The 19,468-nt window shown below is 41.2% G+C and overlaps 2 protein-coding genes across 9 annotated transcripts; one reads left to right on the top strand and one right to left on the bottom strand.

The window, feature by feature from the left end:
• Positions 1-3,390: 3,390 nt before the first annotated feature.
• Positions 3,391-5,196, top strand: LOC100841614. Of its 2 annotated transcripts, none has more exons than XM_010240474.3 (4): positions 3,391-3,730; positions 4,189-4,337; positions 4,475-4,690; positions 4,815-5,196. In XM_010240474.3, the coding sequence occupies exons 1-4, from the start codon at positions 3,472-3,474 to the stop codon at positions 5,154-5,156; spliced, it is 966 nt and encodes a 321-aa protein (XP_010238776.1). In that variant the 5' UTR covers positions 3,391-3,471; the 3' UTR covers positions 5,157-5,196. The 2 variants fall into 2 exon arrangements, with proteins under 2 accessions (XP_010238776.1, XP_003563167.1); XM_003563119.4 differs by having other exon boundaries at positions 3,393-3,702; positions 4,179-4,337.
• Positions 5,197-5,937: 741 nt separating this feature from the next.
• Positions 5,938-18,020, bottom strand: LOC104584801 (LYR motif-containing protein At3g19508). 7 transcript variants are annotated; one of them, XM_024457235.1, is made up of 4 exons: positions 17,726-18,020; positions 17,479-17,576; positions 14,314-16,298; positions 5,938-7,361 (listed from the first exon to the last, which is right to left on the bottom strand). In XM_024457235.1, the coding sequence occupies exons 1-2, from the start codon at positions 17,915-17,917 to the stop codon at positions 17,508-17,510; spliced, it is 261 nt and encodes an 86-aa protein (XP_024313003.1). In that variant the 5' UTR covers positions 17,918-18,020; the 3' UTR covers positions 5,938-7,361; positions 14,314-16,298; positions 17,479-17,507. The 7 variants fall into 7 exon arrangements, with proteins under 7 accessions (XP_024313003.1, XP_024313004.1, XP_010238770.1 ...); XM_024457236.1 differs by having other exon boundaries at positions 14,314-14,386; XM_010240468.3 differs by lacking the exon at positions 17,726-18,020 and having other exon boundaries at positions 14,314-14,386; positions 14,459-17,500.
• Between the last annotated feature and the right edge of the window lie 1,448 nt (positions 18,021-19,468).

The following is a 19,468-nucleotide window of genomic DNA, read 5'->3' as shown; positions in this document are numbered from 1 at the left end:
GCATATATTAATTATGCTATCCGATAAACAACACAGGGAGAATATTATTGTGCTGGATTAGTCAATAGAAGAATAAAGATATTTTCCTGATATCCACTGTTGAATATTATCACTATTGGATTAGCATGAAAGGTGGAAGGGGGAAAATAATAGTTGTTCATATATACTAGGTTGTTTCATCAATGCTAATTATGTAGCATCAGAGCTTGGAATAGCAAGCTGAGGTTATTTCAATCTGCCATAATATAAAATTTGCTGTGAGCCATTATACCCGGCATAACTACAGGTTCAATAAGATTTTGAAGATTGGAACATGTAAACATTACACACTTGGACTCGGTCATTATCCTATAGTTCTGATGCTGAAATTCATTTGCTCTCAAACAAATAAGATGGTCCTATATCTTCACAGAGTTCAAAAGGGGAATATAAGAGGGAACACAGGTCGATTAGCATTTGAACTGAACATCCAGGAAACACATTAAGAAGCTAAAACTTAGTTTGTAATGTAGGATAATGCATGACTCAAACCTGCCATGGCAATCATGAGACACATACAGGTCAATCGTGAGATCAGAGATGGGCCCATGATGTTCACAAAGACTTCAGAAAGCATCAACAGTCTACTATGAACAACTTATCTTCTCAAAACTGAATTTCTGGGTTACTTTGATATTCTAGAGTTTGAAAAAAAACAGACCACAAAGATGAATACCAACCAAAAAAATATCATGTTTAGAAATGAATGAATAATCAATTGCTATATTACCTTAAAACAACATGATGTATTAATTTGGTATCTCTAATACCATAAAAAAGTATGTACATAAAAGACATGCAGCATAAGCCAAATCAAGGTAACTAATTGAAACAATTATCCAAAATTTGTATGGTTATATATATGGAGAATTTATCAGTCACTGATTGCTTTCAGTTCCAGAAATCGAGTAGGAAGTACTCCCTCCGTTTCATAAAGATTGGCACGGTTTCGAACTAGAGCTAGTTCAAATCCGTGCCAACCTTTATGGCACGGAGGGAGTAGTAGTTTTGCTCCTCTTATCTACGCGCATCGAGTGATTCTGATGTGATACGCACATAAGTCCAGAGCCTAACAAAAAGGGAAAATATATAGAAGTCTTATATTTCACGCTTATATATATGGTACAATTGCGTCCTATATAATCAGAAGACAAAGCATAAATGGATTTGAATCCTAGCCTAGCGATGACTATATACAAGACATCCTCAAACCTCGACGGCTTATTCAAGTTACTGCTGCTGGTCCAAGTTGATTTGGGAAACGAAAATAAGGTGGGTTGTCTTCCTGAGATCATTAAAGAAAGGACCATCGATTGTCCATATATAAACAGTAAGCCAGGATAAAGTAAACGACAGTGACAACACCTTGGTGTTACAATCAGCAACCTCCTGGACCATATCCAGCAGTCATAAACATGTAGCTAGTAAAATAAATCAATTGAATTACCGAGGGATGATATGGTGTGTGATGACTGATGACTGATAGTTAACAGAGACAATTAAGACAAGATCATAACCGTGTAATTTTCTGGTTCCCCTGTTTTTGTTACGGAACTATCTGGAAAACTGGTTGGCTTAAAAATAGAAGATCATAATCGTGCTTCATGTAGCTGGTAGCTGCAGCTGTACCGAACGACCTGCTCATACATGTTCGTCCCGTTTGGGGCAGGCTGCAGATGAAAATGGCGGAGGCGCAAAATGTCGAGCGCACGCCGGAGCCGGATCTGTGCTCGTCCTGGAGACCTGGACACCGACATGCTGATGATGTTCTCACGTACTTGACCAAGAAGAGGCGCATGTCCTCTGCTCGTCTTAATTTCTCAAGCCGTCATACCACCAGAAGCTGTGCCGTCGATGCTATGCCGTGTCCCGTCCTGTCCAAAACCATGACCCGTCTTCACCTACTGCGTTCTTCATCAAGACCAATCTCGGGGCCGCTTCAGCCGCCTTGTTCTGCTTCACGCTCGGCAAGGAGATGCGCGTGAAACCCGAGCGCAAGGATCCTATGACGGCCCTGAAGAGGAGGGGGGCGAGCTTGAGTAGGAAGACCAGATTGTCCGAGAGAACCCGAAGGCAGATGTTGCGGCGGCGTGAGGATGGAGAATCCTCACGACATGCGGGGAATTAGGTTTTTGAAGATCTTTTGCTTTTTTTGGGGTTTTTTTAGCATTCTATCTTTTATTCTTTTACGTGGTCACTCCGTCACGTAATTTTAGTATATAATAGATAGGTGGACAGATCAAACTAGCATGTAATTATGTAATCTGAAATAATATTCTCTAAATATGTATTTTTAGAGAATGTGGAACTAGTATTTTAGACTTGGTTATTTACTACATTAGGATTTTGGCTGGATGCATGACATGCAAGATCGTCAGGAACGCCAGACAATACAACCACCAGACAGGTAGTAGTTTCAGTTTGCAATTTAGCACATCCGTATGCAGTTGAGATCGATCTTAAAACTCCAACAATACGGGAGAAGTCAAAACGAAGTGAGACTTGAATGTACTCCCTCCGTCCAACAAAAGATGTCTCAAATTTATCAAAAATTAGATGTATCTAACATAACTTAGTGTATAGATGCATTCAAATTTAGTCAAAGTTGAGACATCCTTTGTTGGACGGAGTAAGTACTGTATTTGAAACTGCAACCTAAAGCTAGCAATTGTCGCCAAACTCCATTCCAGATCAGTCACAACGGATCGCAAAATTGCAGCAACAGCAAGCAAGGTCTAGGACATATAGGTAGTCAAGACATGATGGTCGGACCAAAAGTGGAATCATTATCTACATTGTATTGCATACTTGGAAGAAGATGAACCATCACATTTTTCACCGAGCTAGGAATTTTTTTTTTTCTAGAATACATCCAAGTAGGTGTATCATCCATTAAAGAAGAATACTGCGACGCAGTTCATTACAAGCCAGAAAAGCACACATTTATGCGATTTTGGCTTTGATATTATTAGATGATTGTATAAGAAAAAACAGAAAGCTAGAAGCACCTAAATATGTACATTTTGGCTTATCATTCAAAAATCAGAAGACACACTTTAAGCCTAACCAAACATTGTCTAAGGCTTCATTTGACATTGTTTTTGCCTATTTTATTTATTATTTGGATAGCAAACTTTTATCTACTTTTGTACGGAGTATATATTTTTTTCACAAACTGAGCCTAAAACCTGTAACACTGTTATTCGCGTTGAAAGGGACTGCTTCTGCCGGTTTTACCGAGCCCTGTCGTTCATGAGTGCGATCCTTCGGTAGAATTTTCTGCCAGATAGAGCGATCTTCTCTTCTGTCGGATCTGTAAAGTTAGTTCAGTTATAAGAAAGAGACGGCTGGTTTTAGGCCTGTGGAACTGACGGAGGATGTATAGGCAGAACCTAGAAGCCGGAGGCATTAGCAACGGCCTCTCGTTCGGATATGCTGCTACCCACAGCAGCGACAGCTTCCTTCTCCTCGCGTCGTCTCCCTCCCCCCGTGAGAACCCAAGGCGGAGTAGGAGCCCCACTTCTTACCGGCGCGGCGAAATTCAGGGCTCCAACCACCCGACTACAGCGCTCGTCCTCCTTTACTTTCAGTTTCAGCTGCGCTTGCTCTCCCTCTCCTGATCCAACTCCCGGCGACGAGGACAGCGCCCGCGTCCTGTTCGATGTAAGGCCTCTGTGGCTCACCAATCATGGTTGTTGCTCTTGACTTCGCTCTTGAAATTTGCTTTGGTTCTTTGGCTAAATTATTAGTGTGCGTGTAAAACTAGCCTAGTAGACTAACTACGTAAAGGATTCATTCAGAACACAAGAATGCATGTGTTAATTTTGTAATGCAAAATAAATTCTTCTACACAGATTGACTTCAGTAGCTAATATAGGTTGTCGATCTACGTCAGTATCCTTGACGCAGAGATCTTATGTTCATATATTCTTTGTAAGTTTGTAAGATTGAATATGTTGCGTTCATCTTGTCCATTTGGTGTTTATTGTCTTGAAAAATAGGGGATTTTGCATTTAGATCTGCAAACTATTATTTTGTTCTGCCAGAATAATGCTCCACTATCGGTATATCCTTAAGCGCAAATGACATGCTGCGATGTAAGCTCATTCTAATATGCTGTTTATGTGATGACATCTTAGGAATATTCAGATCTTTCTCAAGATATTCCCTGGGAGCCTGATGATATATGGAGAACATTTGCAGCATACTTCCTTGTCTTGCATATCCCGTTGAGCTTTGGAGGACTTGGTGTGGTAGCCAAAGTGCTACATAGTTCCTCACTAGACCCATTGACAACAGTAAGTTATAATTGTTTGCTTACATGTCATTCCGATTCAGTCATTGGAATGCACCATTTATGTGCTTCTTGCATTCTTGAGTAGTAAATTTTTTAGGTTCCTTACATGATGCACCATGACATGCTCTGTCAATGCAGGTTGCTTCCACAGCCATGCTTCAACTAGGGGAGCTTACTTTGGCCTTAACACTATTGCAGTACACTGCAAAGCCTCATCATGAAGTCCGGACCTTCTTTGCTGGGAAGTTCTCATTGCAGCGTAGTTGGGTAAAAGAAACTGCATTATGGTTTGGATGTATTATGTCCGTGGTTTCCCTCACATCCCTACTAGCTGACAAACTGATAGGCCCCGAGGTCAGTGCAATCAAAATACTTAAATTCTTGTCCCGCGAGAAATTGCTTCGGTCTTCCTAGTTTATGCTACCATAGCGCTTTCAAATCTTCCTAATTCATTGTTTACTCAATTTAATTGTTGCAGGATGCATACGATCATATATTAAAGGAAATACTTTCGGACGGTCCAACCTCTAGTTTATTGTGTTTCTTCCTGTACTCTGTGATTGCTCCATTGTCCGAAGAAATGATTTACCGTGGGTTCCTTCTGACAGGCCTCTCTTCCTCAATGAAACAGAGGGACGCTGTCATCATAAGCTCAATTATGTTCAGCGTTGCGCACCTTTCAGGAAAATCTTTCTTTCAATTGTTCATCATTGGATGTACCACAGGTTTAGCTTATTGCCAGACTGGAACTTTGGCGTCCTCATTTACCATCCACAGTTTGTATAATGCAGTGATATTGTTTACTATGATAAGATCTTGAATATGTTTCCGGGGTTAGTCAAGAAGGCGAATACGATTCATCTTAAGTTCTTAACAGGTTTCCACACTTCTCATCATCATAACAATCCGATTTGGTTACCAACTTACCGTCAGCCGGAGATTAAATCTCAATTTACCAAAAAAAGAGTTGGCCAATCTCTCGATTATTTTAGTTCAACTTAAATTTGTACCTCCTCCGATCAATAATAAGTGTCTTACATATTGTACTCCCTCCGTCGTAGAATCGTATAGATTCTTATACAAATCCACGTCACTTATTTGGAGACGGAAGGAGTACTAACTTAGTACAAAATTGTACTAAATCTACACTTGATATGGGAGGGAGTAGAAAACACACCCAATTGTAGCGAAATGTGTAAAGAACGCACCAAATTAAGCAAAATTGTAAAAGAACTTGCCTCAGTGGATGTTATAGCAAAGAGATAAAATTCAAATGGCAACCGGTTACTGTCGCTTGTTTCGCTGCGTCGTAACATGAGGATGCTGGAAAGCTTGAATTCTTTCTGTAACATGTCTGATGGTGTTGGTTCAAGTTTAAAAGACTAGCCGCACAAGATTCACAGCAGAGAGAAGTCGAGGAAAGCGCTTTGTTCAGGGCCGCCAGCAACAGGTGCGGGACTGAGAGCTTCATGTGCTGGTGGCCAATTCCACCTTTTTAGAACAAGTTTCGCAGGAAAACATATCGATATTGATAGTACGTTCGGTACGTAGAGAACATCAGTAAACGCCACGGTTCATGGTACGACACTGAAACCATCACAGAGTTATCAACTGAAACATCATTAAACCATCACAGATGCATCCCAGTATCTCTACTACCCTTCCATTTCCAGCTATTATCTCATGGCATGATAAGATGCAAACAGAAAGAACAAGTACACACCGTTGTACACACGCTAAACAACAATTCACTCCAGTACGCAATGTTGTACACACCAAACAACAATTCATCAGCCGATTGGCTAATCCTGCATGCACATTAAATCTTACTATCAGGTTTCGCCAACTGATCAGGTGTTACTTATTTTTTGGAACCTTTGATGTTAAGAGGCTTACAGCTTTCCTTAGACTCAAGGAGCCCTATATTGTGCTCTCTCATTACTCATCTTCTGGCTGAAAAATTCTTCAACTTCTGCAGCTTCCTTTGGCAGTGGTATTTCAGATATTAGAAGCTTGATAGCAAACTTGGTACATGGGTCTCTCTCAGACAGTCCATATACAGACGCGAGAGATTCTGCACCGGAAATATCAGAATCTACAGCCCCAGTGTCTAGATTTAGGTCTGGAAATATTGTGGGTTGAACATCTTCAATGTTTCTTTTGCCTTGCTGGGAATAGACAACATCACTAGTCAAAACAGCAGTCTGCGCAGCATTGATAGAAGCGCCATTGCTCAAATTCAAATCAGCTAAAGTGTTAGTCCACAAGTCGGAGTCCTGCACCACACACTTCGTACCTGTACCATTGCTCACCATGAACTCATATGTGGTATCAGTCATCACGACATCCATCTGTTCTGTTGCAATTACATCTTGTTTGTTGCTCTCTCCGACCTCCAAAGTATTAGTAGTTGGAACACATGTGTTCTTATCTGCATTACCAATGACCCCCTTCACCTCAGCTAAAGTAAGAACCATTGGTGCAATGGCCTGCTCAACAGCATCATCATTGTTCTCCTTTACTTTCTGTACCGTTATAGAGGCCAAACCTATTTGGTCATTCACATGCTTTTTTAGCTCCCTTTCAAACCTATGAAGCCCATCCAGTGACACAAATGATGCAGGTTTCTTCCCCCTAGGCTGGATTGACCATTTTCCACGGCTCTTAGGATCTATGCCTTCTCCGATGTCTGTTTTTGTCCCCTGGAGTTCAACATTGTCATATTGACAGCTATTTGTCATTAACTTGAGTTCCTTTTTGGGTACAATGCTTGTGGAGTTACCTCCTTCAGTGAATACCCGCTTCTTTGAACCAATGTTTTGATCACTCCCATGCTTGCTTAGTTCATTTTGAGAATTCAGAAACCCCTCAGGCAGTACCCAAGGTGAAGAATTATTTCCCCTAGGGCGGGCTGAACGCATTCCCTGCTTCTTAGGATATGGAAATTCCCTGATGTATCTTTTTGCTGCCATGTTTCTAGAGACTGGTGTGAGTTTTGCATGATGTTCAGAACCTGTTGATTCTTCTGCAGAAAAAGTACACAAGCTTCTAATCATTCTCATGCATAATGGTATAGTTGTTTGTATATAAAAGACAGATCACACATCAAAGGAAACTGACTCTGGGGCATCTAAACACGTGATTAGAAATTAAAAGGAGTTTGAACTATATAGTTCATATTCTCCCACACATGAGGAAACGATACAAACTGCTAATGGCACTGCTCGGTCTATCAAAGGGATGGGATCAGTTAAATGTACACCAAAAATCAGATTGTCCTCAGTCTTGTATGTCCCTGCGTTTCCCGTTAACCTTGTGCCATTAAGTGCTCTTATAGACCAGCAAGACTGTCACATATTTTTGGACAGTGCTACCTGTGTGATCCAAGATCGTGTGACAGGCCAGAAGATTGGGACTGGAGCCAGATATAGAGGATTGTGGTACATTGATCATGAGGGACTCGGCTAGATGGACAGCTCGGTATTAGCAGCAATGTTTGGAGAAAAGGAAACCATGGCAATGACTCACCACTGTAGAATGGGGCATATATCATTTGATAAGATGTACAAGGTGTTTCCTAATATAATGAAAGGGGTGGATAAGAATAAGTTGAATTGTTATGCTTGTGAGTGGGCAAAGCACACAAGGGTGTCTTATGTTAGCAAGGGATTGAGTATCACACCTTTCATGCTTGTTCATTTAGATGTGTGGACATGTCGTGTTGTGTCTATCAGCAACATAAAGTACTTTGTGACCTTTATTGACTGTTACTCACACATGACTTGGATTTATCTAATGAAGCACAAGGATGAAGTCTTCCACTGTTTCAAAAATTTCTATGTCTATGTTCATCAATTCAAGGTGCAGGTGCACGTCATACAGACTGATAGCGGTACTGAATATGTGAACAAAGTGTTTGGGACCTTCTTGTCAGAGCATGGGATTCTACACCAGACATCATGTCCAGACAGTCCGCCTCAGAATGGTGTAGCAGAAAGAAAAAAATAGGCACATACAGCACGGTCATTGATGTTCACCATGAATGTTCCAAAATTCCTTTGGAGTGAGGCAGTGATGACTGATTGACCGCTACATATTTGATCAACCGCACACCATCAAGAGTATTAGGTATGAAGTCTCCTTGTGAAATGCTGCTGAGGGAGAACAAATTTGTAGTGCCCCAAAACTATTTGAATGCATTTGTTTTGTCAGGGATCACAAGCCATCAGTGGGCAAGTTGGATCCCAGGGCTGTAAAATGCATCTTCATAGGATGTCCATCTGGCCAGCAGGGTTACCAATGTTGGAGTCCGTCACAGAGACACGCATTTGTAAGTATGGATGTCACATTCAGAGAATCTGAGCCATATTATGGAAAGATTACTAATCTTAGTGTTCTGCTTGAGGGACTTGACCAGCTGCAACCTATACAGCATGGTATACAACATAGTCAAGAGGGGGAGAAAGTTCAGGAGCAGTTTGCTGAACAGAATGCTCATGATACAACCAGACTTTTTGTTGGCCCTATCCCTATCTTATGGCACCAGATCCTATCTCTGCGGCACCAGCTGAGGCGCGAAGGTGGCCTAAGCCAGTAGAGGAACATAATTTTCGAGTGTATGCAAGAAGGTAAGTTCAGGGGGAGCAACAAGTAGAGGTTCAGAATGAGACACCAGACAATGATGCTAGTTCAGGAGAGTCCAGAACTGATTCAGAAGCGACAGAGGACTTGCCCATCGTCTTGAGGGAGGGGACACATGCTGCGGTAAACAAAACTATACATCGGTATGGCTTTGAAAATGACATAAGCAACCATGTGTCACATGATTCCTTGTCACCCTCTTACCGAGCATTTGTAGCCTCTCTCCAATTAGTGTCCATTCCCACTGATCGGAGAGTACCACGGCAGGATCCTAAGTGGTGTGCAACAATGAGTGAAGAGCTAGAGGCTTTAAGAAAGAACAAGACATGGGAGTTGACAAATCTTTCAGCTGGAAAAAAGTCTGTGGGTTGTAAATGGATTTACACGGTAAAACAAAATTCTCATGGTAAAATTGAAAGATACAAGGCAAGACTTGTGGCAAGAGGGTATAGCCAGACATATGGTATCGATTACGATGAGACCTTTGCACCTGTAGCGTAGATGAACACAGTGAGAATTTTGGTATTTTGTGCAGCTAACTTTGGGTGGTCGTTGCATCAACTTGATGTCAAAAATGCATTCTTGCATGGGGACTTACAGGAGGAAGTCTATATGGAAGTACCGCCTGGTCTCACAGAGTTTGGAACTGGCAAAGTATGCAGATTGAAAGTCTTTTTATGGTTTGAAGCAATCGCCTAGAGCATGGTTTGATAGATTCAGGCGGGCTGTGTGTGACATGGGGTATGTTCAGTGCAGTGGGGATCACACTGTGTTCTACACGCATTTGGGCAGAAGATTACAATTCTAGCTATCTATGTCGATGATATAATCATTACAGGAGACGATGAAGCTGAGATAACAAGACTAAAGAGGAGCTTGAGTAAGAATTTTGAAGTCAAGGACCTTGGCCAACTTAAATACTTCCTTGGCATAGAAGTGGCTAGATCGTCAAAGGGAATAGCTCTATCTACAAAGGTAGTATACTCTAGATCTTCTCAGTGATATGGGCATGTTGGGATGTAGAGCGGTCAAGGACCTTGGCCAACTCTGATTGATCAAAATCATAAGGTGTCAGCTCAATCTGGAGAAAACTAGTGGACAAGGAGTCATATCAGAAGTTGGTTGGAAGGTTATTGTACCTCTGTCATACTCATCCAAATATAGCTTATGCTGTAAGTGTGGTGAGTAGATATATGCATGAACCCAGGAGGGGTCATATGGAGGCCGTTCACAGAATCTTAAGATATCTGAAGGGAACACCAGGAAAGGGGCTGTGGTTCAGAAGCAATGGGCGCTTGAATATAGATGGCTATAAACTGCAGAGGCTGAATATCGAGCTATGTCATAAGGGTTGAGTGAAATGCTATGGGTCAGACATCTATTGGGTGAGCTAAAGATTTTGAAGAATGGATGTTTAAATGTGCGGTGTGATAACAAATCAGCAATCAGTATTGCAAACAATCATGTTCAGCATGATAGAACAAAGCATATCGAGATAGACAGATTCTTTATAAAGGAGAAGCTAGATGCTGGAATTATCAAGAATTCAAGATAGAACATGTATGCTCAGGAGACAACTTGCAGATTGCCTAACAAAAGGATTGGGAACTAAGGATTGCAATCTTGCATGTCACAAGATGGGAATGATAGATATATGTCACCAATCTTGAGGGGGGGGGGGGGGGTGAATATTGTTGGCCCATGTTGGCCTAAGGCCCATCAAGTGGACTGGGAGAGCTGGTTTTCTTCCCCGTTCCTCTTCTCCCGTGCTTGCCAAGAGTTCCAGCCACCATTCCACCTTGCTCGTGAGGGCCCTGCACCCAGGTGAGATCTAGTTCTACAAACTTTGACCAAAATTTCCGTAGATCTTGTAGGGTCAAAAATCAAAGAAACTTTCATGCACACATGCTCCATCTTGATACACGAAACTAAGAAATTCAATCATGCACACGAAGAAGTCATCATGACGATAGTGATGTCCTGGACACTCCACAAACCCCAAATACAAGAACAATAAAAAAAATCACTTTGACATATGATACATCTGGTTAGAACAGGAACTAACGAAAGAAGACCAGCAAATTCCGACAGATTGAGATGGACCGACCAACAGATCAAGTAATAAGCACAAACTGACTCATGCCGATTCTGGTGAGAGCTTACGCTACCTTGGGCGACGATGTTGTGAAGCTCATCACTGCCTGACATTCCGCTCTTCCCTCCAAATGTTTTCTGAAGTGGAAGTATGTTCTTCCCAAACGACAGCCTCTCGTGTCTCTGCTCTCTGTAAACCTTTCTCGCACCCTGTCTTCTGTTGTCTACTGCTATTTTTTATCAAGTATATCTGAGTCTTTAGTTGTTTCCATTGAACTTTTTTGATTGCGTGAACGTATTTAAGTGCGCTTTAATTGCGTGTTTATTTCCTTCCTTTTGAACCACCTTGTCCTCATCTCCTCCCACTTCTATCGTCACGCTCATTCTGCCCGACCATGTGACCTGAACGTTAGATGCGCTAAACAAGTCCAGCATGAAGTATTTACAAAAAGGATTTGCCTGGATATAGAGGAGATGACATGGGCTCTATTGGCTTGTAGCAGAAGGTTGTTGGGTCAAGTGTCATGGGGCATGACGTGAGGCACCGTATATGAAGTTCATCTCCTCTTTAACATATGATTAAATTATTTCCACTCAGATTAATTGTTACTTTTACAGTAAAGTGATATGGTTTTTTAGGATTGGTTAGCTGAGTCTGAGCGTGATACAGATATTCAATAAATAGGAAAATGTAGTTAGTCCTCATCAGTGAATGACACTGTTGTGTCAATTTTGATTCAGTAGCTAGTTGTCAACGACTTCCATGCTAACTTTCCAAGGGTTGTGGGTTACCATGTGCTGCGGAAGTTATTGCTTTGTGATCCAGCATGGGCTAAACCCAAGATGTCAGCCCAAATTTCATTATAATTTTGGGAGTCACCACAAGTAATCTCCCAACCGAAGTAACACAGCCACATCACACAAATAAACCTTCGTCTCACTACCTGCCTATGTAATTACCATTGTTTTGTTGTTCCATACAAAACTGTTTCTGCAAACCTTTTTGTTGTTGTTGTCTTGTTGATGAGTTTTCCCTAAACTTCTTAAGATTGCTTTCTCCAAATCTTGGCATGTCTAGAAAGTGTGCCTTTGTATGAGCACTTGTCTAATAACTTTAAATATAGAGTTTGTTTCCCCTGCTCTCTTATTTTTCTGTGTGTTTTACATCTTTCTTCTAGCTAATTTTGAATAACTCTTTTGTAGATGTGTTTTGAATCCTTTAATTAACAGTGTTATGTAAGGTTTAGCTGTGTGTTTAATCATATAACCAAACAGAGAGATAGTTCACATGTGACCCTCCCATCCCTTGTCACACGACAGGATACCTGGACCACTCTATATCCCGCTACGAAACAACAAAACCAGCACTACCGCCCCTGTTTCCAACCATTCCCATGCCACACACCATACGTGTCGCAGTGTGGGGTCCGCATGCAAGCGGCATATAAGCCGTAATAATATTGAGAAGAGATAAGGACATTGTGAATTCAGGAGGAAGGAAATAAACTAACAATTAAACTGCAATAAATGTCGTCTCACAATTAGAAAGTTTACAATGGCATTAATTAATGTCTATGATGTATCTTTTTACATAACTATATTAGGAGAAAACATAAAAGACTATTCTAGAGAGGTTCACAAAGATCAAGAGAGACGTGAGGAATAGTCATTTGAAAGCAAAGACTTTTTGTTTTTAAAAAATCTTGCGTCAGAACTTTTTCAGGGCGCAAAGGTAAGCTTTGACTATGGAGTTGACCGAGGTAGAAAGGGCTCTCATCACAATCAGCACACATTTGGTTTATGCCTATTCATCGATCCATTTGTTGCTCAATCTTGATCTTTTTATGGGTTATGTTCTAATCTAATCTGTGCTTTCTGCAACTTTTTGTGATCTGTCTTTGTATACTACATTTTTTTTCTTTTCACTTTCATATCGTACTAAATAATCTTGATTTTCATGGTGCTTCCATTTCTGCTATAGGTTTTCTTAGTTCTATCGGAAAGGGAGCATGCAGGCATCGATCTTCTTTGTTCTGGATACTATAGGATTTACAAAGCTTTCGTCAGGAATAATACTTGTTGAATATATATGATGAATTTCAAAAAAGAATATGATGAATTTTTGATTCAGGTTGAAAGAAACCAAGATTTGGATTATTACACTAATTTTCTATGATCTGTCATTCTGTGCATCATTTAAGTCGCAAGAGACCCAACAAGAGTATGCCGACCCAAGTTATATGAATTATGGGATAATTCATCCTGTCTTTAATGACTACAACCTAAGATCAAACACCAGCCAAATTTTCCAAAGAACGTGCCAGTTCTCCTTTTCTGTAGTAGTGTAGTGTATTATTTTATTTTATTGTCCCCCTTTTCTTGTACTCAGGACATATTTGCTTCTTCAGAGTCCAACACACTGTCGTCATCACCGTGCTTTTCTTTGTGTGAATGGTAGTAGAGATGAAAATGGGTCACCATTAGGGTACCCTCCAACCCTCTTTAGGTTTTTCAAAATGTGGCTTTGGAATTTTTGTTCATTTGATTGAACTAAGTACGATCGGAGGGTGCCCTAATGGTGAACCATTTGCATCTCTAAATGGTAGAATGTATTAGCTTTGTAGAGGTACATATTGAACAAGAAGGCAAGCTTTGTCTTTTGTTCAGGTCCTATTAAGATAGAGTATAAGTTTTATTTTGAAGACTAGTATTGACAGGGCCTACAAGTAGTAAGTACGCTAAGCCGCTAATGGGGCAAGACAAGTGTGCTGCTGAGACGGGACAATGGGCATAAGTAGGTCATCAGTTTGTTGAAATGTGTTTAATGAAAGATTGTTGAATTACTTACTCTACTTTATTTTCGTTAATACAACAGGTTCAGGTCTCTGAAAGTAAAGTGGAACAACTGGCAGAAACAACGAAAGAATTTTCTCTAGAGGAACGATCATGACAAAATCAAACAATAAAGGTACTTTCTACCTGAATTCAGCCTTACTGCATCATAGTTGGACTGATTTTAATCTTCCCAGATAGCAATTAAATCATGTATTCATGTGCCTACATCACTTGTGAAAGTGAAAAGTATCTTATACCACTATAATATATTAAGGAGCATACGACATAATATGAGCCAGTGTTTTGTGTGTTCTACTAACCATATGGAACTTAAAAAAAAAAGACTAACCATAGGGAGTTAATATGGAGTTTGTACTTCGTACAAATTAAGGAGTAACTAACAGTACCTTTGTGGATGTTTTGCCAGAACCCAATTGAATGTTAGAACACCTTAAAGATCATACATTCCAGGTCTTATACCTGTAACAAATAAGGAAAGCCATGAGTCAAACCTTCAACTAAATCATGATTGTAAAATTATTGGTGATTTACCCTTTTATTCAAGTAGCTCTGGAAAGTATGGAATAGCAAACAAATATTTTCTTCCATGTTTATCAATAATAAGGATGGCAACATTAATCAATTTGCCATCAACATCCAGATTAGGGTCAGCCTATATGTTCACTGTCAAAGATACTAAAAGTTGGAATACTCGAGGTGAGAGAAAACAAAATTTTAATATGCATATAAATTATTACTGTAACAGAAATAACTTACTAAGGCATGAGATATGAGAAATGTCTGACAACAGGAGTATCTTTAGAACCCAATAAAACAAGCACAAAATATAATTATTGTTTTCTTATTAAGAGAAACTATTTATTTTAATCAATCCATGTGGTCAGAGAAAAGAAAAATTATTCCATGTATGCAAACGAGTTTGGCTGACCACAAATCCTTTTGACTGAAAATCACAAATCCTTGATATATTCCAAAGCGCTTATTAGATCAACTAAAGCATCCCCAACTCAATATGACAAGTAAACTTCTGTATGTAGACTATTTATATGGCCAAACTTAACCTTGTAATATGCAGTTTGGGAAATACCCATCTTACCTCCTAGGAACAAGTGGAACACTATAAAAATGTTCTATAGATTAATTACTCATCTCGAATTGTTGTCTCTTTAAATTTCATTAATGCCACATTCAGTTTCCCTCAATGTTTGCAGTTACATACATTACCTTGTCTGCATGTGAATGATTAGAAGCCAGTTTGCGTTTTTTTCCAGGAGTATCAAGAGATTCTGAAAATAATACAGAACACAAACTAGCCTCTAAAGGGTTTAGCAGCTGCAGGCCTGTAAAATTGACTTCATCAGATGAGACTCCCCCTAGATGCTCCTTGCAACATGTAAATAATGGAGTGAAAGGCAATAGCATTTCTAGAAAGTCAGGCAAACAGAAACAAGACAAACAGGATATAGAAACTACATATGTTCATTCAACCTGCTCAGGAGACTCAACAGCAAAATCAAACAACACCAAACTTATGTATCCTAGGAAGCACGGAAAGCGTTCAGCCCGCACTAGGGGAAAGAATTCAACACTGTGGGCTGGTGTTCGAATGACTGATACTGCTGCTGCCATTGATCTATTCCAGATCACTGTTCCTCCCCAGAAAGGCAAAGCAGAGTTTCACCCTGAAGTATTTTCAGGTCTGAATCAAGACACTAGAGCAGGAATTTATGACCTTTCAAGTGCAGAATCTGCTTTGGCATCTCTGTATGGAGAGTCTGAACGGGATTTGAGCATCGAGTTTGCTGTGAAGCTCCTAATGGCTGAAATACCACAGCCAAATGAAGCTGCAGAAGTTGAAGAATTTTTCAACTGGACAATGAACAGTGGAAAGAGCACAAAGCCAGGAACTTCTGAGTCCTAGTAAATCTTCTAGCTGCAAACCTCTCAGTTAGCTGGCAAATTGCTGCTTGTTGTGTACAACAAAGTTTTCACTACTTGTCATATCATTACACTTTCCATTTTATTAGTAAAACACGTTATGGAAGTTTTTACGAAAACATTCGAGTTTGATCTTTGGATATCTAAAGAGTATTCAGATATATATATATCATCGAATTTGTGCCAAGCATTCAAAATCATCCAGTTGTTAATTTGCTATTGACAGCTGTCATTGTCCAGATTCTGTAGCATTTACTTGCCATGTACTGCAGAACTTCAAACACATGCGAGTCTGCTAACATGCACAATTATGTTACACTACATCATTATTCATAAATACTAAGGACACAAGTAGTGCTTCTGTGCAGCAAAACTTAATGGTTTTAGGCCATGCCAGTCAAACCACCTCCGCTGGACTTCTGCCAACTCTTTCCTGCAACCACATAGCCAATATAATGTTCAAACATATGTGTAATCTGCAACTGTAGTTTAAATTAGTAAAGATGAAGATCTTGCTGTTAAGTATGAAATATCTTATGTGTACTACGTTGAAATTGTGCTCGTGGTGTGAGTCTCGGTTGTGCTCCTTGTCCTGTAGCATATCCGAGAATGCAAATCATGCTCAAGAGCAACAGTACATGGTATTCATCAGTAGAAGAAAGCAACACAATTGAGTGCACACAGGCGCCGCCTCCGAGCCCCGCGGCTGAGCTCGCCCCCTCTCCTCCCCTCCTCTCGCGCCACTGCCCCAATCCACCTCGGATGGGCCCAACCAGAACCCTAGGCCCAGTGGTCTGACTCGATCGAGACCAGCCGGCCCATCACCAGAAGGGGTAAATTTTCATTCAGTAATATGATAGTAAACTGCATTTTTGAGCAACCGAACGTGTAGCCCTGGACATTGGTTCAAGTAGAACACCTAACTCAGGAAATGCATATTGTTTAGGCCACCAGAAGTATTTGAGTGGGTCAATAATTTCCATTAACATGTAACACCTTTTTTTATCACAAGTGTTTGTTTCGCCGTCACGGTGCCAGTTCAAAGAAAACACAATACATTATACAAACTATGAAACTAAATGACCTTTTCGAACTTGAAAGTTAATTGTGTCCCTGTTATATGGTGAATTCTTTTGCAAGACTGCTCTCACTATACTCAACATTTGTGAGTTATATCGGTCACTATGCTAGTCTGTCACACTACAAGTCCCTAATTCAAACCTGGGATTCAAGTTGTGTTTTTTTTTCCTTCATTTTGCAGACTTTCTTTTCATTGACTTCTAAAACTTGATTCCATTACAGACACAGACATGGGATTCATGTTGTTGGGTACCAAATAGAGCAATTCCAAGGCAGCAATACTGGAACAAGGAGCAGTGGAGAAAATAGTCTGTCAGAGTTTAGAACAGCACGGGGTTGACAAAATGAATTCAGATGCAAAATGTTGATCTTATTCCCCACTAGAAATGGGCAACTTATGCAGTGAAAATAAGGACGCATGGAAGCACCACACAATTGAGTAAAAGTAGAACTAGGCAATCCACCTAACTCAGCTAAGGAGTTCAAAACCCAAGCTAAAGAGTAATTTCACCGAACACCTAGCGTGCACGCACCGCCGTAGGCTGCAAGGACGAGCTTCCCCTCACTCCGCGCCACGCTGCTCGCAGACGTCCTTGAGCCGCCCCGCCGCCTCCGCCGCGTCGATCGAGTACTGCAATACACCGCATTACACAACCGGGAACAGTGAGATACCAGCTAGGTCGAGCGGTTCCCATGAGACGCGAATGAATGAACAGTATGGGAACAGATGTAGAGAGAGAGAGTACCGCGCTGACATGATGACGCGACGCGGGAACCTACCTTGGACAGGACCCAGGCGGAGTGGGCGTGCGCGCGGCGCAGGAGGGCAGCGAGGTCGTCGTCGGCGGAGAGGTGGCGGTAGTTGACGAAGTTCTCGCGGGCGTACTTGGCGTAGTAGGGCCGCGCGTCTGCGGGCAGCCGCCGCACCAGCCGCAGCACCTCCCTGTACGCACGCAGCCCGGCGTTCGCCATGGATTCCGGTGAAGTATTCACGCCCTGTTCCGGTCGAGCTAGGCAGCGCACTAACTAGCAGTTCTCCTCCCCGTCTAGCGCAGCTGGAGTACAAGCGCGACGTTACGATTTGATTTGAAGCATAATGCTGAGTTTATACTCCTGACTTGGAAGTACTCCGTAGGTTCCATGATTCTTGTCTCAAATTTGTCCAGTCTCAAATTTGTCCAAATGAATGTATCGATTCTTAAAAAGCATCTAAATACATGTATTCTCTCTGTTTAAAAAAGTATGTCTCAACTTTGACTAAATTTAAATGCATTTATACACTAAGTCATGTCTATATACATTCAAATTTTGATAAACTTGGGACATCTTTTGTTGGACGGAGGGAGTAATATTTCAACAAGAATTATGAAACGAAAGGAGTACCTCTTAACCCACAATAAATGCTAAAAACTCATATCCCCAATGCAGGAAAAAAGAAGCCCCTGCCCTAGCCGCCGCCACCCAGGCTCTAGATTGATCTGGTCTCCGGGCCGGCCGGCTGGCAAGGAGTGACATCCCTGCCTCCTCTACTCTTCGTGCTATCCTAGGTCTTCAAAAGTTAGGGTTTGGTCGACCGGCAACGGCACTATGGTGGTGATGGTGGCACTGTGCGGGTCAAAAATAAGGTTTTTTCGATTCCTTGTCGACGGCGTTCCTGCCGGTGGCATTGAGGAGTGCGGGACAGTTGGTCGCTACTCTTATAGAGTGGTGGATCTGATCTTGTGTTTGTGTTTTGCAGGTCGTCTGCATGTATGGATTTATGGGTTACTTTTCCGATCGGCGAGGCTCGGCCAGTTTCGGCCTCATCGTGGAGTTACTGCGGCTAGGTCTTCTCGGATCCGTCTGTCCGGATCTGGGATGGTCATCCAACCCTCTTCGTCATTTTGTTCTCGGGACAGTGGTCTGTTTATCAGAGCACTATCGTCGTCGTCTTCTGACTCCGATCGGCGACTTCCCAGCTGCTACGTCAACAACGTTTTTCGGGATCTGACGTCGTTCGGAGGTTCAGAGGCAGCATCGACCTTCACTCACGGCGCGCCACCGGCGAGTGCAGAAGGAAGATAACGACTTACAAGAACTTGCGTGTAGTTTTCTTTTACTTCAAAGATGGTTCTGTAAGGGTTGGTTGATTTAATATATGGCCTTGGCATTCTCGCAATAAAAACAAACTCATGTCCGCAATGCATTGTCTCTTAAGGTGGTATCTAAAGTACCAGATATTTAATAGCTTTGTGTGAGAAAGAATTAATGACTTTGTGTTGCTGTGCGTGAAGAGACATTCGATAGCATAAAAGACAGTCTCATCATTAAGAGGGTGTCATGTCAGCAAAATGCCTAAAATGACGTGCTAAGAGACTAGCATTGGGAGTGGCCTAATTACTCCCTCATTTGTAATTACTCCCTCCGATCATTGTTGTTAGAACCAAAACAACGACAACAATTTAGGATCAGGTGGAGTATATTATAAGACTATAGTATTAAACATCGTAAGTTTTGATTTTTTTAATCATATAAACATAATTA

Source organism: Brachypodium distachyon, chromosome 1, assembly GCF_000005505.3.
Source record: "Brachypodium distachyon strain Bd21 chromosome 1, Brachypodium_distachyon_v3.0, whole genome shotgun sequence".
In the NCBI taxonomy this organism is placed as follows: Eukaryota; Viridiplantae; Streptophyta; class Magnoliopsida; order Poales; family Poaceae; genus Brachypodium; species Brachypodium distachyon.
Note: the sequence above shows the minus strand (reverse complement) of the source record. Positions and strands in the feature narration are given on the sequence as shown.